Below are 27,075 nucleotides of genomic sequence, written 5' to 3'. Positions count from 1 at the left end.
GGTGAGGAAACACCAAATCAGACCCTATGAGGTCTGTACTTTCTTCTGTGGCCAATCTTGGTTTTGATTGACAGTTCCATTTGGAAATGGCCACTGGGGACAATTAACATAGCAATAAATATATTGTACGTCTTAACTGTGCCATGACTTCTTACCTCATGACTTCTCATCTCATGACTTCTCACCTCTTCTCTTCAGATGTCATTTTTAGATGGTGATATGGTGGCCAGAGAAAAGTTGCTGGTTCATTGTACCTCTGAACAATTAAATTTTCAACTAAGGCATTTACATAGAAGTCCTATTTAGAGGCTTCTCTGTCTTGAGGTGCCTAACTCAAATGCTGCAATAATGTCATATTCCATGGCAACAGTGTAGGTGATTTCTCCAATTCTGATTCCTTGCATCCATGAAAGGCCCCACGTTTCAAAAGGTTTGCTATAAAGTAAATGTTAACATATAAGAATTACGGTAATGTGATAGCATACATAGCGTGAGAAGAGAAATTAGTTCATTCATCAGTATGCTATTAATTTCTTCAGTTCAACCTATTTCTCCCTTCTCACAGGTCAAATCTGCCTCCGGTCATCTGGATTTAGGTTTTCTTTGAATCTGGATTTAGGTTTTCTTTGAATTCTCTAAATCACTACAAGCAAATGCCAGGATGTTTCCTTTGAAAGGGCTTTCTGTCCGCATCCTTAACAAAAAAAATCCAAACTTGTGCTCCATCTCGAATTGCGTCATTGTTGGTGGAATGTTAAACCCTAATCTTCCTTCTTCTTCAGAGAGCTTTAATGACACAAGTCAGAATATTGACTGTCTTCTGATTCTAACAGTCAACCCTGTATTCCAGTGAGTATCGCTGGACTTTTCCACTGTTATTGTAAGAGCAGGGAGGCCTTTCTTTGTGTAAATTACAAGTCGAAATGTTATAAATTGTGGACAGTTGATGCCTATCTTGTCCTTATTAAAAGCATTTTGTAGAATTGTATTTTACATAGCACTGGAACAATTCAATCATGAATAATCACGCAGTGCAGATAACGTCGAGGTTTTAACACTTTGTGCCATGTACCATGTGGGGATACTTTTCTGCAAGTCACTCCAGTGTTAACTTGTGTCTCAAGATCCAAAATACATCCATCCCCTACAGTTCCATACAGCACATAGCCACACATTTACCAATAATCATCTCCTGGGCGGGTTTAGGAAGTTGTTTCTTGTCAGCACAAGACACTTGCTTATTAGACACATATGGGAAGCAATAAATGTGCGAAGTGCCACTTTACCCTTTTCCATGAGTGTAAATTTCTCTCCACAGTGAACAGCAAACAAAACTAACATTTTCCTCATTGCTATCCTTTACAGGCTTAAATACTGCCCAAATTGAACTTTTAAGGTTCATTTTGGGCTCTGTAGCTATGTAGCCACCACTGATTAGTTTTTTTCCCTTTTACTTCATTTTTATTGATTTGCTCTTCTTCCTTTGCAAACCATGTTTTCCATCGAAAAAAGAAGAAAATAAAATGGAAAATTTAGTGATAACATAAATTAGCACACACACGTGTCACTCTAAGCACTGCCCTACTTGCTGTTCATAGACCTTAGCTCACAATGGCAGTCAGTACTACCACCAACCTGTAGTGCATGGTGTTTGCATGCAGTCCTGCCCAGCCTGTGCTGTAACATCACGGGCTTGCTTCGTCCAAGAACACTGTAGCTCAGTACAACCAAAGCCGGTGGTCGGGGGCCCTTGTGTATAACTATGCTGCAAATCACAGTTGATGCATTTTTTTAATGAAATAATATGCTAACAATTCCCATGTCATACATAGTGGTAGTACAAAGTGTTGTCTCCACCCCTCCCTCCCCCTCTCTGCCCTGTGTGCAAGAGATACCACATCTGCGATGGTTCAAAGATAGTTTATATAATAGTTCATATTGTATCTGGAAGAGGTGCTACCATAGCTCATGTTTATTGTTGCCAGCTTTTTTTCTGTTTGGATTAATTCTGATGTTTTATCCCAACCCAAAACTTAGTTCGATAACACAACTATGAGCAACACTACACTCAGTATAGTTGTTATTAGATTTGCAGTGTTGAAAACAAAGCACTAGTGACAGAAATTGTTCTAACTTTTAAAGACTTCTACTGCTGATTCAGAAGGTGAGAGGCCAGAGCTCAACAGATTTCATTGTGAAATGTTTCTAGGCACCACATAAAAGCCAAATCCTTTTCAGCATCATTATGTCCCAGTTATATGTTTTTGTTTCTGTATATTAACATTGTTTCATTAGGTATAAAAAGCAGATACTTACAATTATAACACAAAATTTGGTGGGAATTAACATTCTGAACATAGAGAATTTGAAGGAACTGATAGAACATGCCATAAACAGTGGGAAAACATTAATTCCAGGAGCATTAAAGGGGGTTATGCTTAATTTATATATGTATTTAGAGGTCTTCATTTTCCAATAATTTATTCTTGCCATCTGTCCTTTACGCACCATATGGGAGACTTATGAGCGTGTCCTAATTGTTTCATACTAATATTTTCATGGGACTGCATTACATACATATTTTGTGCTAAAGAATAAATTGGTAGGTCACTAGTTACAATTTCATTTATTGCGGGGAGTACTGTTGAGTATCCATAGTGAACAAATGATTCTTCCACTCACATGTTGTGGTATCTGTCAGCTTGTGTTGTTTGTGTGACCTCTGCTTCTTTCTACACCAGCAACCTGGAATTTTGTGTAAGTGAATCATCCTCCTCTCACTTGTGCTGGTCCAGTACTAATGTAGAAAAATAGATTACTAAATTGAGCAGTTATAATATCAGTAGCAACAGGACCTGCAGAAAGATAGTCATAATGGAAGTCATAGTTTTTTTCCAAGGAGTTGGCAATCTCACTTTCAATGTAAATTTAATTATAGTCTGTAGATTTTTGTAACATTTGGATTTATGCCAACTTTTAATCTGTCTGTCTCTGTGCCCATTTCTGCATGTTATTGCTGTTATTGGTTTTAAATCAGCAGAACTAGTTTGCTCAGAATGAAATCTTATATAGTTATAAAACCAGTAATCAACACAACGTAATTATATGCCTGTGCTTCAAGTACTTTTTTTTCTCCAGGTGTAAAGTAATTCTCATTCTTACTGTTCATATTTTGTATTTTACTGGAAGCATTGAATCAAATGGAGTTAGTGTTTTGCACAATTAGAGGTGCCTTATTTATGTGATTTGGACACATTTGAAAGACTAAAATATCATCTTTTAGGGGAAAGCCTGATGAAAAGGGAGCATCATGCAGCCGACTTAGAATTCTTGGACCAACATACGAAGAAATGGAACAACGTTATATATTTGAACTCGCATGTTCATCTCGGCAGCCTCCACCCAACAGGCCAATAAGCTTATATGACCTACTTGAAACAGTGCAGGTTAGTAAAAAGTTTTCATCTTTATAATTTCTACTATATTGAAAGCTGTACATCAGTATTCATTTGCATTTAGGGAGGAAGAAGCTGCTGCCAAGTAACAAATGTGCTAAAGAGGGCTGTCAAAAACAAGTTCAGTGTGCCTTGTGACTTGACTTCCTGAGAATGGTGTACACAATGTGACATGAAGTATCTGGATACATCTATGTAATGTAGAATTGGCCATTAGATGTCATGAGAGGCAGATACGCCAGTATAAAAGGATGTGGGGAGTATTTTATTGTTAGTAGAGAAAGAGTAACAGCAGAATGGTTGGGTCAGGAGAGCTCAGTGACTTTGAACATGGACTAGTCATTGATGTCAGCTGATTAACAAATCTACATTTCAAGCTTGTAAAGCTGCCCAATTTGATTGTTGGTGTGTAACTGTGAAGTGTAAATGTGGAGGAGCAACCACAGCTAAACGTAGACCAGCCATATCTCTTATGCTGATTGACAGGGACCATCAAGCATTGTGGAGGATAGTAGTAATAACTTACATAAAAACAGCAGAAGGAATTACTCATGAGTCCAAAGTACTGCCATCAGTGCAACTAGCACATTCAGCGTAAGGAGCTAAAAAGAATGGGGTGCAATGGTCAAGCAGCAGCTGATCAGCCATAAATTTCTGTAGTCAGTGCTAAACAAAGTTTGAGGTAGTATAGAGAGTGGCACCACTGGACATAGATGACAGGAAATGAGTGATTTGGAATGTGAATCATGCTACAAACTGTAACAATCTGATGGAAGGGTTATGGTTTGATGAATATCTGGAGAACATTATCTGCCATCGTATGTAGTGCCAGCAGTGAAGTATAGAGGAGGTGATGTTATGGTATGGAGTGTTTCTCGTGGTTGTGGTGTGATCCCATTATCGCAAATAAGAAAACACTAAATACGGAAGGATATGAACACATTTTACAGCATTGTGTACTAAGCAAAGTTGAAGAATGGTTCAGAGACAATGATTGACTGTGTCAGTGTGACAATACTTCCATTCATAATGCTGCACCTGTGAAGCTACATTCTTGAAGTGGACTGGCCTGCCCAGAGTCCTGATCTGAACCCCGTGAAACACTTTTGGGATGAGTAAGAATGTCGATTTAACTCCAGACCCAAGCATCCCAACATCATTTTCTCTGGTTTCAGTTCTTGAGAAGAAATGAGCTGTCATTGCTATACAGACATTCAGATACCTCACTGAAAGTGTCCCCAGCAGAGTTCAAGACATCATAAAGGTGAAGGGTGGACACACCCAATATTAATGTCCATTAATAGGTGTACGGGTGCTTTTGATCAGATAGTGTAGTGTAATGTAGTGAAAAAACTTTGAGTTACAAAAATTTACATAATAAGAAACTGCCAACTTATATGCTATCTTATTTCAAATATCCTGTCCATTTTGCAGGTTATTTTAGAGGCCATTCACATAAGAAAAAAAGGATGATTAGAATTCATCACCCAGTTGATCAGAGGTTATTGAGGCAGATTACAAACTTTTAATTGATAAGGATAGGGAAGGTAATTAGATGAGTATGTTTCAAAGGAACCATCCTGGCATTTACATGAATACATTTTGAGAAATCACATAAAACCTAAATATGGATGACTGGATGGTAATTTGGACCCCACACCTCCTGACTATGAGTTGAGTGTTTTAACCACTGTACCAGCTTCCTCAGTCTGTTCAGATAAACTTGTATGCTGGCAATAATGTTCTGTTATTTGTTTCGTAATGTACAGATGAACATGTCCCTTCATGCTAAAATGTTCACAAGCTTCTGTATATTGAACAACGTATCTTATTCTTTCAAAATGGACTCTTTCACTCAGCAGCAGTGGGTGGTGTGACCTGTTTTGAAACTTTGTTGCAGATTAAAACTATGTGTTGAAATGGGACTCAAACTTGAAACCTCACCTTGCATGGGCAATACTTTTACTGATAGGATGTTGCAAATGCTCCATTTCCAGGACTGTTAGTGTATAATCAGTTCCCTTTATAATGTGACACACACACACACACACACACAGAGAGAGAGAGAGAGAGAGAGAGAGAGAGAGAGAGAACGGGGTCAAGTTGTGAGTGCAGTGGGTTAGTGAAGATTGAGGCCAGGAGGATTACGGGAGCAAAGAAACTATTGCAAGGATAACTCTCAGCTGTGTAGTTAAAAAGCCTGGGATCTGAATAGCAAAGGCTATGATGCAGCCGACATAAAATGCTGTGCAGAAATTGCAAAAAATCTGGTATACAATATGGCTGCCTTCACTGGTGGCCCTGCCTCTGATGGTATGGAATGGCATAAGCCGGTGATGGGACTAGAGTAGTTTGTGCTGGGTGGGTGGGGGTTGGGAGTGGCACAGGGGTGGACAAGGATGTTGCATAGGTTGGATGGGCAGCAAAATACCATTTGTGGGGGAGTTCAAAGGATCGTGGGTAGGATGTCCCTTATTTCTGGACATGATGATAGATAGTCAGAGCTCTGGCAAAGGTCATGTTCCAGTTACTTCAGTGTGGGTTGATTTGGATGATGATGGCGGCATTCCTTTGCAGATGGTTCTTGGGGGGTAGTGGGAGGATGAGGGGTGAGTGAGGATATGGCACGGAAAATCTTCTTATTCACTAGGTTTGGGGGGGGGGGGGGGGGAGGTGGGGCTGTGCCTGTCTGTTGAGGCCCTTGTGAGACCTTTAGCATACTGAGCAAGGGAGTTTTCGTCACTGCAGATACACACCATCCATGAGTGGCCAGGGGTGACAGTTGTCAAAATGCAGGTCCTGGTGGTAGTTAGTAGACTTGAAATGGACAGAGGTTTGGATGGAAGGATCAGAGGGGTGGAGGTGAGCGGATGGGAGAAAATATATTGAGGCTGTGGAGAAGCGAGGATATATTGTCATGGCCCTGTGTCCAAATCATGAAGATACCATCAATGAACCTGAGCCAGACAAATGGTTTGGGTTTTGGGAGGTTAGGAAGATTTCCTGTACATGACTCGTAAACATATTGGCATAGGAGGGTGCCATGTGGATGCCCATAGCCTTGCAGTGGATTTGTTTATGTATCTTCCCCTCAAAGGAGAAGTAGTTGTGTTGAGGATGTAATTGGCTAGATGAATGAGGAACGAGGTTGTTAATTTGGAGTTGGAAGAATGTTGAGAGAGTTAGTGTTTGATAGCAACAAGGCCATGCATATGAGGGATGTTATTGTATAGGTAGTTGGCACTAACAGTGATGATTTGGGATCTAGCTGGTAATAGGGGGGAGGGGGGGGGGGTAGTGGTGAGAGAATTGTTGTGTTTATGGATTTTAGGAAGACTGTAGAAGGTAGGTGTGTGTGTGTGTGTGTGTGTGTGTGTGTGTGTGTGTGTTTGTTTGTTGGGGGAGGGGGGTGCCATTGGGGTGAGAAGGGAGATGAATTCCGGTGAAAGATCATGGAATGGGATTGAAAGTTATGTTTGTTTGACTTCTGGGATAGGATCACTATGGCAAAGTTTGTAGGTGGAGGAGTCAGACAGTTTGCAGAAGCCTTCTGACAGGTAGTCACTGCAATTCATCACAACAATGGTGAAGCTTTTGTCTGCAGGGAGGATAATTAAATCATGGTCTGTCTAAGAGGTATTGAGTGGTGGCTGTTCTTTCTTCTGTGAGAGTTTTATGTTTCTGGGAAGAGACCTGGGGAAGGATGATGAGGCCAAGTTGGATTTAAGCTATTTCTGAATGGTGACCAGAGGCTGGTTAAGTGAGGGGGGTGGGGGAGTGGGAAAGTCATGGTTGGATGCTGGTATGAACGGGGAGAGGTAAGGTTCATTGTTAGGATAAGGTTGACTTTGGCTCGAGATATTCGTAGCAAAGAAACGTTTCCGTTGTAAGGATCAGGAGGAGGAGACTAGATCTTAGCCAAGTCCATTGTGACTGAACTTGAGTGTGAGCTGAAGATGAGGCCACTAGATATGACTGAAGCTTTTGTAGGATTGAGGTTTTTGGTGGATAATCTGTCAACTGTGTTTTGCTTTTGTTTAGGTTCTGTGTTTATAGAATGTTGGGATGGAGTATTGGAGGATGTAACAAATGGAAAATGCCAGCAAGTCATGGTCTGTGTGCTTTGAGATGTTGATTGGCAGGGAGGGGGGGGGGAGGTGCTGGGGATAGGAGAGGTGTTAATGGCTAGTGTTGCTCTGAAGCAAAAATAGGATGTTGATAAATTTGATAAGTTTTGGAGGTAATGACTGGAGTGCTATTCCAGGTGTTGAAGGGTGGGGGTTTCAATTCGGGAGATGTAGTGCAGCTAGTTGGAATTGCACAGTAACAGTATCTTGTGAAAGGAGCAGAGTTGGCTCTGGAATTCCAGCACTATGGAGATTTATTTCTGTCGTGTGTGAGGGTTAGGGACTGGCAGAATCTGAAAATTTGAAGATCATTTTGAAAGGATGGGTGGCATTCAGAGAAGTAATTTTTATTGTTAGATCATTGGGAGACGGAGTGTGTGTGTGTGTGTGTGGGGGGGGGGGGGGGGGTACCATGGCCTATGCAGTATTTAATGAATGTGATGCGGGCCTGGGTTTTACCTAAGAATAGTGATACTATCTGAACTGATGCAGGTAGATGGAGCAAGATTTCATTTGAGATGGCCAGGGGGAAACCACACACACACACACACACACACACACACACACACACACACACACACACACAAATTAATATTTTGGATTGTTATGAAGGGAACGACATATAACAAGGCACAGGTTTGGAGTATGATAAGGCAAAAAGAAATTGTGCTGAAGGCTGGAGGATAGTTCTGTGATGTGAGGGTATTCGATCATACATTCGCTAACATTGTGCATGGTGCAAAAAAAAAAAGAATAGACCTAAGATTATGATAGGAGCAGTGTGTGAGGATAGGTGAGTCAATTGGGAAATGGAGTGTAGTAATTTGTTGCTTTGGTAATGTTTAACTGTGATCCAGCTATTGGGTTGTTCATAGGATGGTGTGCACTACAGTCAAAGTGTCCACGACCGGTGCTATGGGTGGAACAAATGTCCCACGTGATCACACAGGTAGGGACTTGCAATGCATGTATGTAGCAAAAATGAGAAGGAAAACATAGGGAGAGATATGGACGGACAATACAAGAGACATACAGCAGATGTAAGTTATGAGATGGTAACAAAGATCAGATGGCACAAGGTTTAGGACAGAAGAGAGCCACTAGCAAGTATAAACAGGATAAGGAAAGTTCTGGCAGAATGTAAATAATTTAAGAGTAATGGAGACCATTAACCAAATACTAGAAGATTCTTTCCTTGACAGGCATATGTTTGTGTACTCTAGCTTGTTAAATAATTCATCCAAAAGCTAGCAAAATTACATTCTTTTTTAAAATATTTTCATCACCACATAAACATTGGCAGACAACAGTGGGTAATATGAAGAATGGGATGGAGACTCCTGTTTACAAGAGGACCATATTTGGACCTAACGTAACTGTTTCATTTAACTTTGAAAATACCAACTCATTGTTTGCACAGCAGATTTTCAAGAGTTACCAGATGCTTCAGAATTCCAAATTCTGCTAAAACCACTCTCTCGTGATGCAATTTCATAGTCTGTGTTATGTCAGGCATCGTATGTGGATCCAGTTAATGTTCTTATTTGAGATATACAACGTTTTTTGTACAATTGTATGGCTAGCTCCAGTTATTGAATTGTTATCTGTATGCCTGTATTTATAATAGTGTGGTATGTACAGTTAGTGCAGTCAGAATAACTAAGTGTGAGCATGATAAAGCATTGTTTTCTGATTCTACACACTAAGCCAATGTTGCCACATTCTATCAATCAGAATGTAGTTAAGGGAGGGCTGTTGGATAGGAACTTCCTTCCATCACAAGCTAGGATTTGTCAGTCATGTTATTTTATACATGTTACAGAATCTTATTTTGTGGGTTTACAGGAGTTGCAAAGTGCTTTGTTCATTGACTGGTTAGATACTACTTACAGTAGGCATTCTAGACAAAGTTTTTCAAATGAAATACCTGAAATACTACCAGTAACATTTCTTCTCACACACACCGTCTCTCCACAACTGAGTAGCCTCATGCATTGGCAGAGAGTGGCATATTGTGTAAAGGTCTCAAGTTTCTGTATTTAGGAACCATTACTTATGCCATAATCCCTTGCCACTGCTAGACAATTATTCCAAAGGCAGGTTTGCAACTAATGGTTGCTGCTGAGCAGATGCATAACATGGGGAGCAGCTCTTGGTATTTATGCCCTCATGAACACTCGTAACTCAGCATCAGCCTCAGTTCAGTCTCCTGTACTGTGTTTATTGCTCTTCCCTTTATTGTTCGGATTAGTAGCACATTAGTGAAAATCCATCAACAATAGTGCCTTTGCTTATGCAGTTGGACAACGTCAGATGCAAGTTCTTAAAGAAATTATTTATTGCTACTGCAGTGTTGCTCGATCATGATACACTTATGCGCATTCCAAAAATGCTCTCATGAGCATCCTCTCACAGATTTCATTGTTTACCTTGTAGAAGCTACAAAGTTGTGCAGTTAGTTAGGTCTTTGTTATAATCTATTAGACATTCATTGACACAGCATTGTTTTTGATAGTTTTATGTTCTAGTGGCTGGGAAACCACATCTTATCTCAGTTGGTATTCTGTGCACATTACTTCTCTCTCTCTTTTTTTTTCAACATCCAGTGATGGGAGTAGTTCAAACGTGTCATGTGGAAGTAAACGTTCATAAGTGATCTAGACCAAAGTACACTCCTGGAAATTGAAATAAGAACACCGTGAATTCATTGTCCCAGGAAGGGGAAACTTTATTGACACATTCCTGGGGTCAGATACATCACATGATCACACTGACAGAACCACAGGCACATAGACACAGGCAACAGAGCATGCACAATGTTGGCACTAGTACAGTGTATATCCACCTTTCGCAGCAATGCAGGCTGCTATTCTCCCATGGAGACGATCGTAGAGATGCTGGATGTAGTCCTGTGGAATGGCTTGCCATGCCATTTCCACCTGGCGCCTCAGTTGGACCAGCGTTCGTGCTGGACGTGCAGACCGCGTGAGACGACGCTTCATCCAGTCCCAAACATGCTCAACGGGGGACAGATCCGGAGATCTTGCTGGCCAGGGTAGTTGACTTACACCTTCTAGAGCATGTTGGGTGGCACGGGATACATGCGGACGTGCATTGTCCTCTTGGAACAGCAAGTTCCCTTGCCGGTCTAGGAATGGTAGAACGATGGGTTCGATGACGGTTTGGATGTACCGTGCACTATTCAGTGTCCCCTCGACGATCACCAGTGGTGTGCGGCCAGTGTAGGAGATCGCTTCCCACACCATGAGGCCGGGTGTTGGCCCTGTGTGCCTCGGTCGTATGCAGTCCTGATTGTGGCACTCACCTGCACGGCGCCAAACACGCATACGACCATCATTGGCACCAAGGCAGAAGCGACTCTCATCGCTGAAGACGACACGTCTCCATTCGTCCCTCCATTCACGCCTGTCGCGACACCACTGGAGGCGGGCTGCACGATGTTGGGGCGTGAGCGGAAGACGGCCTAACGGTGTGCGGGACCGTAGCCCAGCTTCATGGAGACGGTTGCGAATGGTCCTCGCCGATACCCCAGGAGCAACAGTGTCCCTAATTTGCTGGGAAGTGGCGGTGCGGTCCCCTATGGCACTGCGTAGGATCCTACGGTCTTGGCGTGCATCCGTGCGTCGCTGCGGTCCGGTCCCAGGTCGACGGGCACGTGCACCTTCCGCCGACCACTGGCGACAACATCGATGTACTGTGGAGACCTCACGCCCCACGTGTTGAGCAATTCGGCGGTACGTCCACCCGGCCTCCCGCATGCCCACTATACGCCCTCGCTCAAAGTCTGTCAACTGCACATACGGTTCACGTCCACGCTGTCGCGGCATGCTACCAGTGTTAAAGACTGCGATGGAGCTCCGTATGCCATGGGAAACTGGCTGACACTGACGGCGGCGGTGCACAAATGCTGCGCAGCTAGCGCCATTCGACGGCCAACACCACAGTTCCTGGTGTGTCCGCTGTGCCGTGCGTGTGATCATTGCTTGTACAGCCCTCTCGCAGTGTCCGGAGCAAGTATGGTGGGTCTGACACACCGGTGTCAATGTGTTCTTTTTTCCATTTCCAGGAGTGTATTTGAAGTGCAAAGTGGTTGCAAACTCATAACTGGAATTTTTTCCTTATTAATAAAAATAAAACAGTAATTAGTGTCACAGGTTATCTGTTGAGCTGAAATATATATGCTGACAGAACAAGATAGAAGTAATGATGAAATTAATCTTCATGAAGAGACTAGCAATAGACCACAAGATGAGCCTCAAACACAGAAAGAATCGTTTGAAAAATTAAGAAACATGCCTTTTGCTCTCCTTGCGTGAAGAGGGAAACAAGATATGTGTGTCAAATGTGTGGTATTCCAATTTGTTTGGAGAGTTCTAGGAAGGTGCACGTGTAATGCCTGTGGGCTGAAAGTGATTAAAGTTTGATTGAGACCTGATAATAATATCTAATTACTTTCTATTCCATCTTTTAAAATTAGAATGTGGTAAAGTTCTCCCTTGATTTCACATACATTTTTCATAACTGAAACATGTTTTTCCATTTAGTTGTGTTGTGACTCTGTGATATTATCTCCATGAAATGAACCTGTTAGTAAGTAGGGAGGATAATGGGAGTAGTAAATGTAACATCTCGTTGCGTAGATGAGGCATTGAGAAGTCAACAGGCATGTAAGTAACCCCTCATAACAGTTGGGTTGCAGTAGCAGTGTAAACCTGTGTGTGTGTGTTGGGGGGGGGGGGGGGAGGGGAGGTACTTTGTTTGTCTCTCAGCTCAAAGAAAGGACATTGTCTGAAAGCTTAGTAATAACTTTAATCTTGTTTAAGTAGTTGTCAACGACTCAACATTTTAGTTATACAGTTAGTGAGTACTTTTACTCCTTCCTTATTTGTACCTCATTCAGGAAATTTAGTATCATATTAAGGATGTTTGTATGATACTGTATATTGCTATAAACCCTTCATTTTTTAAAATCTGTTTTCCAGCAGTATAGAAGTTTTTTAAAAAAGTGAAGTTCTTATCCAAAGTAAGAGGTGCAGATTCATGAATGAATTGTATGCAGATACAGTGAAAATCCTCAACCAAAACTTTGGTTGAACACAACAGTGCTTCACTGAACATGGTTCTGTTCAATGTGCTGTGTCCTTGCTTACCTCTGACCATTGAACAGGCTTACCCACCCAGTTATAGATGGACCTGTAATTTAACATGAACTCTGAACAATAGGTCTGATGGCCTAGTAATTGCCAGGCTCCTAGCACAAAGTACCAGTGCTCAATTTTCAGTTGGTGTTAGGATTTTTTCTGTCACTTGTTGCTTCTTTCACCTGAGGCAATAATTTGAATATGTGCAAATGCAAAGTTACACCAGGATTCATAATCCCTTTTAAACAGTATGCTCCCTTATAACTGAGAGAGTCAGTTCAGTAGGTCAGAGGAAGGCAAGGGCATAACTATCCCTAGTAGAGCCATGCCTAATAAAGCACTCTGATGTTTAAACCAACCTTCAGATTAAATAATAGAGTTTGAGTCATATTCAGACCAGTACATTACCATTTATAACTGAGTTCCTTCCCATCCCAGTGCCAGTCATACCGTCTTTATATGCACATATGATTTCAGCTTTGACCACTCCTCCTCCTTGTGCATTCCAGCACTGGAATATCCAAAATCGAGTACGGTTTTAATGATTGAGTGGCACCCTGGAACCTCTAATCTGCACATTATTTTGTACAATGAAACACACAAAAATTCCTGAGATGGTAGAGTAAAGAAATCCATCCATTTAAAAATTCCAATAAAGTAGGTCAAAGAAGTCTATTTGAGCTATGGTTGGAATTTGGCATAATTATGGAGTATGAGGACTATGATATGAAGATCTGTGCACTACTGAATGAAGATACTTATTGGAATCTCCCACGAGACCCGACATCAAGAATAGTAAGAAAAACATCAGAACTTCTTAAGCGATCTTCATTGGAGGACAGTGTGGTTAAGAATCTTCTCCCACAGGCGCCTAGACCATCTACTGCTTATGGTTTACCAAAGATACACAAGGATGGGTTGCCATTGCCCCTTATTGTATCCACAATAGGTTCTCCAACATACAAGCTGACGAAGTACCTGGCCAAGCTCCTCGCTCCACAAGTGGGACACTGCGAACATCATATAAAAAACTCAGCAGAATTTATCAGCAGAATCCACCGTCTACGCCTTAGTGATGATGATATTATGGTCAGTTTTGATGTAGTGGCTCTGTTTACAAATGTGCCTATCAATGACACTTTAGATCTAATTTCCCATTACTTTGTAAGTGATGTGGTCAAGCTATTTAGGCACACTCTTACGTCCTCCTATTTTGTGTACAACGGCCAGTATTACGATCAGACAGACTGCGTAGCAATGGGTAGCCCGTTGGCTCCAGCTGTTGCAAACCTCTTTGTGGAGAATTTTGAGGATATTACCATAGGTACTGCACCATTGAAGCCGAAGTGTTTCTTTCGATACATTGACAGACACGTTCATCATTTGGCCACACGGACACGAGAAACTAGACAAGTTTTTGGAACACCTCAATGGCATCAACAGTAATATCCAGTTCACCATGGAGGTGGAAAAAGATAATGCATTGCACTTCCTCGATGTCCTCGTCCACCGTAAACGAAATGGGTGCCTTGGCCACAGCGTCTGCAGAAAACCCTCCCACACAGACCTGTACCTGCATGCCACCAGCCATCATCATGCAGCACAGAAGCACACAGTATTACAAACATTGGTACATCGTGCAAAAGTAATATCAGATGACGATAACCTGCCCCATGAACTGAACCACCTACGCAAAGTTTTCAGGACTAACGGCTACAGCGCCCATAAGTGAAAGAAGTGATTTATTTATTTATTTATTTATTTATTTACATGTCAAATTCCGTTGGACCAAATTGAGGAGCAAATCTCCAAGGTCATGGAACGTGTCAGTACATGAACTTACAACATAAAAGTAATAACAAATAAAAATAAATGTTCATGAACCTGAAAGAAAATCAGTCCATAAGTTTAAGCAAACGCTATCAGCAATACAATGAGAATCAGCTTAATTCTTCAAGGAACTCCTCGACAGAAGAGAAGGAGTGACCCATGAGGAAACTCTTCAGTTTCGATTTGAAAGCACGTGGATTACTGCTAAGATTTTTGAATTCGAGTGGCAGCTTATTGAAAATGGATGCAGCAGTATACTGCACACCTTTTTGCACAAGAGTTAATGAAGTCCGATCCAAATGGAGGTTTGATTTCTGCCGAGTATTAACCGAGTGGAAGCTGCTTATTGTTGGAAATAAACTAATATTGGTAACAAGAAACGACAATAAGGAATATACATATTGAGAGGCCAATGTCAAAATACCCAGACTCGTGAACACAGGTCGACAAGAGGTTCGTGAACTCACACCACTTATTGCCCGAACCGCCTGTTTCTGAGCCAAAAATATCCGTCTAGAATGGGAAGAGTTACCCCAAAACATAATACCATACGACATAAGTTAATGAAAATAAGCAAAGTAGACTAATTTACGTGTCGAAGTATCACTCACTTTCGATACTGTTCGAATAGTGAAAATTGCAGTATTAAGTCTTTGAACAAGATCCTGAACGTGAGCTTTCCACGACAGCTTACTATCTATTTGAACACCTAGGAATTTGAACTGTTCAGTTTCACTAATCATATGCCCGTTCTGTGAGATTAAAACGTCAGGTTTTGTTGAATTGTGTGTTAGAAACTTTAAAAACTGAGTCTTACTGTGATTTAAAGTTAGCTGATTTTCTACAAGCCATGAACTGAGGTCATGTACTGCACTACTTGAAACCGAGTCCTTTACTACCAAGCTATTGTCATCAGCAAACAGAAATATTTTAGAGTTACCCATAATACTAGAGGGCATATCATGTATATAAATAAGGAACAGGAGCGGCCCCAACACTGATCCCTGGGGCACTGCCCACTTGACAGTACCCCACTCAGATCCCACATCACAGCCATTATCAACATTGTGAATAATGACCTTTTGCTGCCTGTTGCTAAAGTAAGAGGTGAACAAATTGTGAGCTACTCCCCTTATTCCGTAATGGTCCAACTTCTGAAGCAATATTGTGAGATCAACACAGTCAAATGCCTTTGTTAAATCAAAAAATACGCAAAGCGTTCAAAACTTTTTGTTTAGCCCATCCAGTACCTCACAGAGAAAAGAGAATATAGCATTTTCAGTTGTCAAACAACTTATAAAGCCGAACTGTACATTTGATAGCAAATCGTTTGATATAAAATGATCAATTAACCTTACATACACAGCCTTTTTGATAACTTTTGCAAACACTGATGGCATAGAAATAGGTCTAAAATTTTCTACATGATCCCTTTCTCCCTTTTTATGAAGCGGCTTTACTACTGAGCACTTAAATCACTCAGGAAACTGACCATTCCTAAAGGAAAAATTACAAATATGGCTAAAATACAGGGCTAACATGTGCAGCACAGTACTTTAATATTCTACTAGACACTCCATCATAACCATGAGAGTCCTTAGTCTTCAGTGATTTAATTATTGACTCAATCTCCCTCTTGTCTGTATCACAGATGAGTATTTCAGACATCAATCTCGGAAAGGCATTTGCTAAGAAATTTATATGATTTCCTGTAGAAACTAAATTTTTATTTAATTCACCAGCAATGCTCAGAAAATGGTTGTTAAATATTGTACATATATCTGATTTATCAATAACAGAAATATTATTACTGCGAACTGACTTTATATCATCAACCTTGTGCTGCTGACCAGACACTTCTTTCACAACTGACCATATGGCTTTAATTTTATCTTGTATTTATCATCTATATTATCGGCACTATAAACATCTTGCCACTCTTGTTCCTTGACAAGTTTTGAAAAACTCTCTATTGCTGTTGGATTAACTTTCCTACGTAGTTTGTAATTAAATACGACATTGGTTTGAGTACAAAAACCTTTTAGTGTTAAAATTTGTGCATCATGGTCTGAAAGGCCATTCACCCTTTTAAAACAGAATGCCCATCTAGTAATGAAGAATGAATAAAAATATTGTTATGACTGTGCTACTGTTCCCCTGCACCCTAGTTGGAAAAAACACAGTTTGCATCAGATCATATGAATTTAGGAATCTACCAACATCCTTTTTCTTGCATAATCATGTACAAAATTAATATTGAAGTCACCACATATAACTACTTTCTGGTACTTCCTACAAAGTGAATCAAGAACCCTCTCTAGCTTCAGCAAAAATGCTGTGAAGTCGGAGTTAGGGGACCTATAAACAACAGCAATTAGAAGTTTAGTTTCACTAAATTCAACTAATGCTGCACAACTTTCAAATATCTGTTCAGTGCAGTGTCTTGATACGTCTATGGACTCAAATGAAATACTGTTTTTTACGTACAGAGCCACTCCCCCACCCTACAAGGAACTCCTTGAGAAACAGCCAGCTAATCTGTAGCCTGGTAAAGAAAGCCTCTGAATTATCAAATTATTTAAGAGGTGCTCTGATATACCAATAATTTTGGAGTTAACATCTATTAGCAGTTCACTAACTTTATCTCTAATACCTCTTATATTTTGATGAAATATGCAAATTCCTTCTCTTCTTGGAAGGGCTGGAGGTGAGCCCTTAGTTAGAGGCACTTCCTTTAAGCAGGTATACCTATCAGCTGACTTCAGTCTAAAAAAGGTGTAGCTCTAACACCAACTACTACAGGAATTTTTCCATGAGTGATACCACTACCACCACCACCACCAACACCCACTACACTGTCACCTATAAGCTTAGCCAGCGTCCCCTTTCCATACCTATTGAGGTGCAGGCCATGCCTAGTGAAACCCCATCTACTGATAGACCCAAGTGGCACCACTGAGATGTGATCCATGCCCTCCGCCATCAGTGCCCTCCCCAGCCCCACATTAACGTGCCTAACAGCCGCATTAAGGTGAGGCTGATCATGACGCTGAAACAGTTGCACGAAATGCACATTAGTGCCACCAGTTTGAGTAGCTATCTTAACCAAGTCACCACTGACATCATATTCCCCATCCCTATCGAGACTGTTCCCTGCTCCACCTACTATCACTACCTGATCCTCTTTCGTAAAATTCTTACATAACTCCCCTATGCTTTCAGTCACCTGAGCCAACCCTGCACTAGGCTTCACAATGCTGGTGACCTGGTACTCACCCCCCAACACTTCCTGCAACTGCTGGCCCACACCTCTACCGTGGGAACTACCTAGCAGCAGAACCTTCTTTCTGCTAGACTTTGCAACTAACCTAGGCCTCCTAATTGCCAAGGACTGCTGCAAGTTACCTACATCTACGGCTACACGAGGCTCCTCTCCACTCAACTCTGACAGTTGGTCGTATCTATTGCATGTATGCAAAGTAAAACTGTCTGAATACCTCCTCTTCCTAGCTACCTTCTTGCCAACTGCCAGTTCCCATTCCCCACCACCCTTAACCCTCCTCAACCTATCTAGTTCCTCCTTTGCGCATTGTAACTGCACCTGAAGGGCACAGATCTTACACTCCTGCTCCTTTCTGGGAAATATCCGAATAAGACCACTGACGAAGAGCAGGAAAAGAAACTTGCTTTGCTGCCATTCTGTGGCTCTATGTCGGGCGAGATAAGCCGTCTGTTGAAAAGACACAAGATCAAATCAATCTTCAGGCCTCCAACGAAAATCTGTCAATTACTGGGACCAGTTAAAGATGCAGTAGGTCTCAGAACACCTGGAGTCTACGAAATACCTTGTGAGTGTGGCCAGAAGTACATCGGACAAACAGTGCTCACTGTGGAACAACGCAGGAAAGAACATGAGAGGTATTATCACCTACGCTATCCAGAGAAATCTGTGTTAGCTGAGCATGTGTTAGAAAACGGTCACCACATAAAATTTGACGATACCTCAGTCGTGGCTCGCACTAATGGCTTCTGGGACAGTTTAATAAAGGAAGCTATTGAAATAAAAATTACCGCAAACATCCTGAATGGAGACGGTGGCTTGCAGCTCAGTGCTACGTGGGATCCAGCGATCGCACGGTTGAAGAGGGTACATCGAACGCCGACTCAAAACATGCCCAAATATGGCAATGCCACGGGCACCAGTAACATCACTGCCGACAGCTACTGTATATAAGGGCGCACCAACAGCCCACTGGCAGTCATATCACTTGACAGTGGCCAAGGAGTGCTTGGCCAGAAGCTCGTGTAGTTTTAAGCGATTGACTCAGTTGAAAACCCAAGAACAGTTTATTCAACACAGCTGATTTCATATATTCCAGTTTTAATGTAGAATTTGCCAAGTGATGGATACATGGGGCAAGTTGTGCAATGGGAATGATTGCAGGGGTAGGAACGTTGGGATAGAGATGATACGGTCTTGAAGAATTTTCAAAACACATTAATGATTTTTAAGGTTATTTTGGAAATTTCTGGAACTTTATTTACAATAACAATAAAGATCATTTCCTGGGAATGTAGTAATGGTTTCACAAGAATATTACAGAGGTTAGAAGAGTGATAGAAGGCAACATTGGATGGTGTGAGAAGGATTTCACAGAGAGATGATCTCGTTTTGAGGGTTGAGTTGGGAAAGTCATAGCCTTGGCAGAGTTACTTAATGAGGCATTTAGCATTTGAGGCATTGAAGGCAGTAGATCTCCAGTCATAGAGTGGTACAGAGTTCATCAGCAGCAGCTCACAGTTTGTACACAGATCGTGTTGAGTAGTATTCTTGTGTGCTTCTTAGTTGAAGTGAAAAGTAACAATTTATTTGTTTTTAGGAGTCCTTTTTATTTTGTTGTAAGAGTTTGCATAATTTTTGACCATTAGTATAGAGTGAGTTAAGTTTTTAGTGTAGTTTCCCATCACTGTAGTGCTACTGTCACTTTATTCACAGAAATTACTCAGTTGTTGTGGTCTGCTTGTTCTTACACAGTTAGTCCCTGACTGGTTGGTTAGCAATTTTTTCCTGATTTTACATAGCTTTTTCATAGTAGAAGATGGATGGGGGCTGTGCTTGTTGTGTGGGAACTAAGGTGAATTGTTCACTGTTCAGAAATAGTTAGAAATGGCATTGGCCAGTCAACAGTAGGCTGCTGCCGTAAGCTGTGGCAATGTTGAGGGATCACTGGAAAAACCTCCAACACCTCTAGTGCATCTGGAATCTCCTCACAACCTCAATGTCACTCTCTCTTCCAGTATACCTTATCTGAACAGTTTCTCCTCACTTGAGGATGATGGCATACAGTGAAAGGTTTTTTGTATCTCTGGGTGGAAGGTGAAACCTCGTTACATCTTGGCAACAGATATGAGGAGCTGCCTTGTGTTGGTAACAATTCTGAGCCAGCACGTGATGTCTTGTCTGTTGGGCTGGAAACTGATTTTCCTGCCAAGTCCAGACAACAACAGAGCTTGGGTTTGTTGCTCATTGTGAGATCCAATGATATGGCCTTTTAGGGAAATAGCAGAATGAGCAAAAAGGTCATTGTGCACTCAGTATGCTTGCAAAGAGGTCTCGTCCAAGACATGGAGGAGACTCTACCAGCAGTTGTTTCACACACTGGATGCAACTGCCTGCAATAGTGACTTATCTCAGCATGTATGATGCTTGTTGCCTGTATTCTGAGGCCATTCTTGTTTTCTTTACACAGTTTGCTGGATTGTTGAAGGCAGTTAGCATCTCTTATAGAGTGGAAGCACAATATCACAGTCCTCTGGTTTGCAGCTGAGTGGAAGGTTTAAACCAGAGGCTCGGGCACTTCTGCAATGATCTCTGATGTGAATTTCTCAACCTCTGCTATCTGATGGAAAATTGCGGGATCACCCTTAAAAGGTCTGGACTTCACTACACAAAAGACGCAGCTACTCTGGTAAATGAGCATGTGTGGCATACACATGGGGGTTTTTAGGTTTGAGTAATGCCTCCTTAGGGACACTGATGAAATGACTGTCAAAATAGAAGACAAATCAGCCACATTAATCTTAAACAAAAGCTTTCAGCCTTGACGATTAGAAAGAGCAAATTGTAATGTGTTGTTAGTAAACTGCAGGAGCATCGATGATAAGGTCCTGGAGCTAATTTCACTTATTGAAGGTCATAATGCCCATATAGGATGGATAGGAAAAACTGGCCAGATAAAACCAATACCAGTATTTTAGTTGTGAGTAACCAGTATTTTTCAGTATTTGCCTGCTCTTGCTTGTAACAGATGTTTTTATTTTTTACTAATAACTGGGAAAAAAACTGAAATGTAAATTAGCTATTGCAACAGTGCTAAATTTTTATTTGTAAACCCTGCATTGCTTTGAATTATTGTAGTGGTATAGAAAATGGGAAAAGTGATCAGTGCTATTTTAATGCCAACAGAGATGAGCAACAAACACATGCTATAAGAATTGGCATAGCATTGCTGAGACAGTAACATACCTATTACCATGTGGTGTGGCCTGTTGGATGGTACATGTGTACAAGATTGGCTGCACGTGGTCTATATGATAGTTTCTCACTGTTGTCTTTGGACATCAGTTGTATTACGTAATAGCACCATCCCTGGACTGGAAGTTTTAACGAAGTGGAATATCAGTGAAATACTGTGCTTCATTTGCTTTAAAAGATTAAAAATGGGAGGAACCACGACAAATCTGTAACATAATGTAACAATAAAACTTAAAATTTAACAGTTCATTCATAGTTTACAGTATAAATAAAAAGCAGGTTATCAGCTGCCTGTGTCTGCATAACATGCCTTTATCTGCTTGTAACCCTCGAGGACAGACAAATTAACATGAAAAACACAGTTCTTCAACTTCTATTACCACTGTTTAGCACGGACTATTGGTAATGTCCAAGTAGTAGTATGATCCCCAATTACAACATGATTTTGGGGCAGAGTTTCAAAACATTAGAATCAATAGGAGAATACTGGTGATTTTTTTTTGTAGTCAACCACTTATCCCCTTTCAAGAAAAGCAGTGTACTAAGTTTTATTTTATTTGCCTGTTAATTTAATGTTGTGATCCTGTGTATCTTAAAACTGAGGGAGTCAAAATTTTTCAATGTTTGTTGTATTTCTACATTTAATACAGGAAATAATAGGAATTAAAAAATGAAAATCAGTTCTCTCAGAAACCGGTTATTTTTAGCAGTTGTAGTAGTCCAGTTAAACTGGCATTGCAAAAACTGATAGAACCAAAAGCCAGTTGTTTCAGCAATAGTCGCCATCGCATCCACCTAATGTTAGGCACAGGAAGCTGGCCAAAACTGAAAGTGAACAGCAGCAAAATCCTAAACTCATAATGAAATATGTATCACGAGGGCAGGCTAGGTGCCAGTGGTGGTGGCTTATTTACTGCTGTAAATAATTCTTATTGTAACTAGTGAAGTTATTACAGATCCTGAATATGAAGTAGTTAGGCTGAAGTTAAGCATCAAAAGTGACCAAACATGGTTATCAGATGCTTTTACAGACTACCTACATAAGGAGCACTTCAGAGACAACTTGGAGAATATCGTAAGTTTCAGGATCATGCAAGTGTACCAAGTGGTTATAATTAACTGTCAAGCAGGTGCACCTATGTATAAAGTGCACCAACCACAAATAACAATATATTGTACCATTCCATGTTTGTTTTTCAGTTGCAAGCCCATACCTATACCTTCAATATTGCTTCAGTTAACACTGTGATATAATGTGTTGTCAGAGAGTGGTAGTAATATAAAATAAACAGCGAGCTAGGTGAGAAAAAATTTATGATTCGTGCAAGAAAATGACCCATACTATGAGCTGTCAGCATAATCCCACATTGAGGCAGTTGTCTAAGAGATAAGTAGCAACCAAATAAGCAGTTAGCTGGGATCTGATTCAGTTGCACTCTTTAATGCCCCGAGTGGGTCATTACTCTGGGGTAACACTTGTTCATAACAATAAAGTGATGTGTAATTAAACTAAGAGTAAACTGTGATATTGCTCATACATGTTTATGTTGGTGACGTAAGGACAGCTATTCCTGACACGTGAACAAAGTATGCCGTTTACCCACTTGTGTTACTAAAAATGGCACACCCACTCGAGGGTTAAACTGACAGTGTTCCGAGTGCTGCAGTGCGGGCTATATACATTGCAGGATGCTGAAATATAGTAGGTATGTTCATCGATCAGTGTGCTCACAAAGTGTGCTGAAAAAAATAATAGCTCCACTTCCTGCCACCAGATGAAAATATGGCACTATAAGCAGTCAGAATGTGAAATGTTTCCTGTTTTGATGTCAATATGCTGTTTATCACTTTGCAATGCTTGTTGATTTCTTTTGTGAACTGACTGTTGGTGTAAAGGGTTAAGAAGGTTGAAGTATTCCATATAGAACACAATGTGTATTGAGAAGAAAAATCATGCACTGCAGTTAAAGTTGTTTTATTAGAACGATAGCAGTAGCAGCACTGCAGGAGCATCACCGACAGAAACAGCTGCGAAGAGGCCCCATGTCAATAAATGGGCTAAAGAATATAATAAAGAAATTTGAAGAAAGAAGTGATTAGGTATTGCAGCAGGGAGAGGGAGGCAACCCATTCCCATGGCAGTTGTTGATTAAGTGGCTGCAGCTATAGCCGACCGTACAGTACATGCCTGAGACTCTGCAGCCAGTGCTCAGGCTGTGTTGTGGGAATTGTCTCTCCCCTAGTGAACAGCCCATTTTATTCTGGTATCCCTACGAGATTCAGAATGTGGCCCAACTAAAGCCCTAAGATAGGCTACAATGCCCTTTGTTTTTTGACATGCATGGAAATGGATGAGATGTGACCGGGGAATATTCTTTGGATGGATGAGGCACATTTTACTCTACACGATGCAGTGAACACACAGAACTGTCACCTAAGGGGCTCTACTCCACTACATGCTGTGCTGGAACATTCAGTACAGTCAGCTTGTGTGACTGTAGTGTGGTTTCACAAGCTCCTCCATTCTCGGTCCGCTTTTCTTTGAGGAGATGACACCTCTCGAGCCTTTTGGGTGTACTGTGACATCTGCACGTTATAAGGACCTCCTTGTGCAGTACGTAATTCCAGCTTTTTAAAAACACAGGCGATGTCTACACCACCATTTTCAGACAAGATGAAGTGACCACCACATATCACTTCCTTCTGTAATGACCACATCATTTCTAGGCAATTTCAAGATAAGTGTATTTCCAAATCCTCTAACCCAAATCCATGTGACTTATGGTTGTGGGAATATCTGAAACACTGTGTCTATTGGACTCTTCCTGATCTGAAGGATACGATACCATGACACATCTCTCCGATTGCACCAGATATGGTGCTAGCAACTGTTGACTGTGCCATGTAACAGATGCAACGTGTTGCTGGTTCAGAAGACCATAGAGACACATGTTGTAACTTATGATCATGTCCTAATAAATGTGCCAGAACCACCGTTACTGTGCTCGATTGTTCCTCCACTTTTCTTGCACCCCCTTCACATTCTGACTGCTTACAGTTCCATATCTTCACCTGCTGGCAGAAAGTGGGACTGTTATTTTTTTCGGCATACTCCACAGGTGCACTGATTAATGAACACACCTACAGTATTAGACCTTCTGGTGACAAACAGACTCGAACTATTTGAAAAAGTTATCGCAGAACAGGGAATCAGCGATCATAAAGCGGTTACGGCATCGATGATTTCAGCCGTAAATAGGAATATTAAAAAGGGTAGGAAGATTTTTCTGTTTAGAAAAAGTGACAAAAAGCAGATTTCAGAGTACCTGTTGGCTCAACGCAAAAGTTTTGTCTCAAGTACAGATAGTGTTGAGGATCAGTGGACAAAGTCAAAACCGTCGTACATTATGCGTTAGATGAGTATGTGCCAAGCAAGATCGTAAGAGATGGAAAAGAGCCACCGTGGTACAACAACCGAGTTAGAAAACTGCTGCGGAAGCAAAGGGAACTTCACAGCAAACATAAACATAGCCAAAGCCTTGCAGACAAACAAAAATTACGCGAAGCGAAATGTAGTGTGAGGAGGGCTATGCGAGAGGCGTACAATGAATTCAAAAGTAAAGTTCTATGTACTGACTTGGCAGAAAATCCTAAGAAATTTTGGTCTTATGTCAAAGCGGTAGGTGCATCAAAACAAAATGTCCAGACACTCTGTGACCAAAATGGTACTGAAACAGAGGATGACAGACTAAAGGCCGAAATACTAAATGTATTTTTCCAAAGTTGTTTCACAGAGGAAGATTGCACTGTAGTTCCTTCTCTAGATTGTCGCACAGATGACAAAATGGTAGATATCGAAATAGACGGCAGAGGGATAGAGAAACAATTAAAATCGCTCAAAAGAGGAAAGGCCTCTGGACCGTATGGGATACCAGTCAATTTTACACAGAGTACACGAAGGAACTTGCCCCCCTTCTTGCAGCAGTGTACCGTAGGTCTCTAGAAGAGCGTAGCGTTCCAAAGGATTGGAAAAGGGCACAGGTCATCCCCGTTTTCAAGAAGGGACGTCGAACAGATGTGCAGAACTATAGACCTATATCTCTAATGTCGATCAGTTGTAGAATTTTGGAACACGTATTCTGTTCGAGTATAATGACTTTTCTGGAGACTAGAAATCTACTCTGTAGGAATCAGCATGGGTTTCGAAAAAGATGGTCATGTGAAACCCAGCTCGCGCTATTCGTCCACAAGACTCAGAGGGCCATAGACACAGGTTCACAGGTAGATGCCGTGTTTCTTGACTTCCGCAAGGCGTTCGATACAGTTCCCCACAGTCGTTTAATGAACAAAGTAAGAGCATATGGACTATCAGACCAATTGTGTGATTGGATTGAGGAGTTCCTAGATAACAGGACGCAGCATGTCATTCTCAATGGAGAGAAGTCCTCCGAAGTAAGAGTGATTTCAGGTGTGCCGCAGGGGAGTGTCATAGGACCGTTGCTATTCACAATATACATAAATGACCTGGTGGATGACATCGGAAGTTCACTGAGGCTTTTTGCAGATGATGCTGTGGTGTATCGAGAGGTTGTAACAATGGAAAATTGTACTGAAATGCAGGAGGATCTGCAGCAAATTGACACATGGTGCAGGGAATGGCAATTGAATCTCAGTGTAGACAAGTGTAATGTGCTGCGAATACACAGAAAGATAGATCCTTTATCATTTAGCTACAAAATAGCAGGTCAGCAACTGGAAGCAGTTAATACCATAAATTATCTCGGAGTACGCATTAGGAGTGATTTAAAATGGAATGATCATATAATGTTGATCGTCGGTAAAGCAGATGCCAGACTGAGATTCATTGGAAGAATCCTAAGGAAATGCAATCCGAAAACAAAGGAAGTAGGTTACAGTACGCTTGTTCGCCCACTGCTTGAATACTGCTCAGCAGTGTGGGATCCGTACCAGATAGGGTTGATAGAAGATATAGAGAAGATCCAACGGAGAGCAGCGCGCTTCGTTACAGGATCATTTAGTAATCGCGAAAGCGTTACAGAGATGATAGATAAACTCCAGTGGAAGACTCTGCAGGAGAGACGCTCAGTAGCTCGGTACGGGCTTTTGTCAAAGTTTTGAGAACATACCTTCACCGAAGAGTCAAGCAGTATATTGCTCCCTCCTACGTATATCTCGCTAAGAGACCATGAGGATAAAATCAGAGAGATTAGAGCCCACACAGAGGCATACCGACAATCCTTCTTTCCACGAACAATACGAGACTGGAATAGAAGGGAGAACCGATAGAGGTACTCAAGGTACCCTCCGCCACACACTGTCAGGTGGCTTGCGGAGTATGGATGTAGATGTAGATGTAGATTCATTGTTCAGTGATGTGTACAACCCACATTGCAGCACTCAGAACACCGTCAGTTTAATTATAACCACCTGGTAATATAGGGGATATCAACTTGCAAGCTGTAGAATGGGAGATTCATGTAATTAAAACTAGTGCCTGGGGAAGGGAGTAGCGTGAGATTGTCCAACAATTACTTTGTGCAGATAATTAAGGACCTGACACATTAAACATAGTATTTAGCAGGCACAGACTTTTCAGATTGGTTAATTTCTAGGAGGCTGTAATAGTATCAGTGACTATGAGTGTTACAAGGAATATTTTTAAAAAAAAGGTAGTGAAATATCTTTGGATAGCAAGAGTGGTATGAGACAAATTGCAGAATATCTGAGTAGCCAACATCAAATACTCAGGTCTGAGGACAAAAATGTGGAGTGCAAATGGATAAAACTCAAAAGTATTTCACTACTTGCCTCAAATAAGCACGTGCCAGACAGGGCTGGGTGGGACAGAAAAGACCCATGGTTTAATAGTCATGTGAGAAAGTTGCTTAAAAGCAGATAGAGAGCTTCATCACAGATCTAAGTAATATCAAAGTATAGTAGAGGAA

At 41.2% G+C, this 27,075-nt stretch overlaps 1 protein-coding gene across 2 annotated transcripts in view; it reads left to right on the top strand.

The window, feature by feature from the left end:
• Nucleotides 1–27,075, top strand: part of LOC126183226 (transcriptional adapter 1-like) — a 172,787-nt gene that overhangs the window by 132,440 nt on the left and 13,272 nt on the right. For both annotated transcript variants that reach the window (XM_049925011.1, XM_049925010.1), the window contains one exon: nucleotides 3,284–3,446. In XM_049925011.1, coding sequence (XP_049780968.1) covers nucleotides 3,284–3,446 — 163 coding nt within the window. The remainder of the gene's footprint in view (nucleotides 1–3,283; nucleotides 3,447–27,075) is intronic.

Source organism: Schistocerca cancellata, chromosome 4 (genome assembly GCF_023864275.1).
Source record: "Schistocerca cancellata isolate TAMUIC-IGC-003103 chromosome 4, iqSchCanc2.1, whole genome shotgun sequence".
Classification (NCBI taxonomy): domain Eukaryota; kingdom Metazoa; phylum Arthropoda; class Insecta; order Orthoptera; family Acrididae; genus Schistocerca; species Schistocerca cancellata.
The sequence above is the reverse complement of the archived record's forward strand: the minus strand, read 5'-3'. Positions and strand labels throughout refer to the sequence as shown.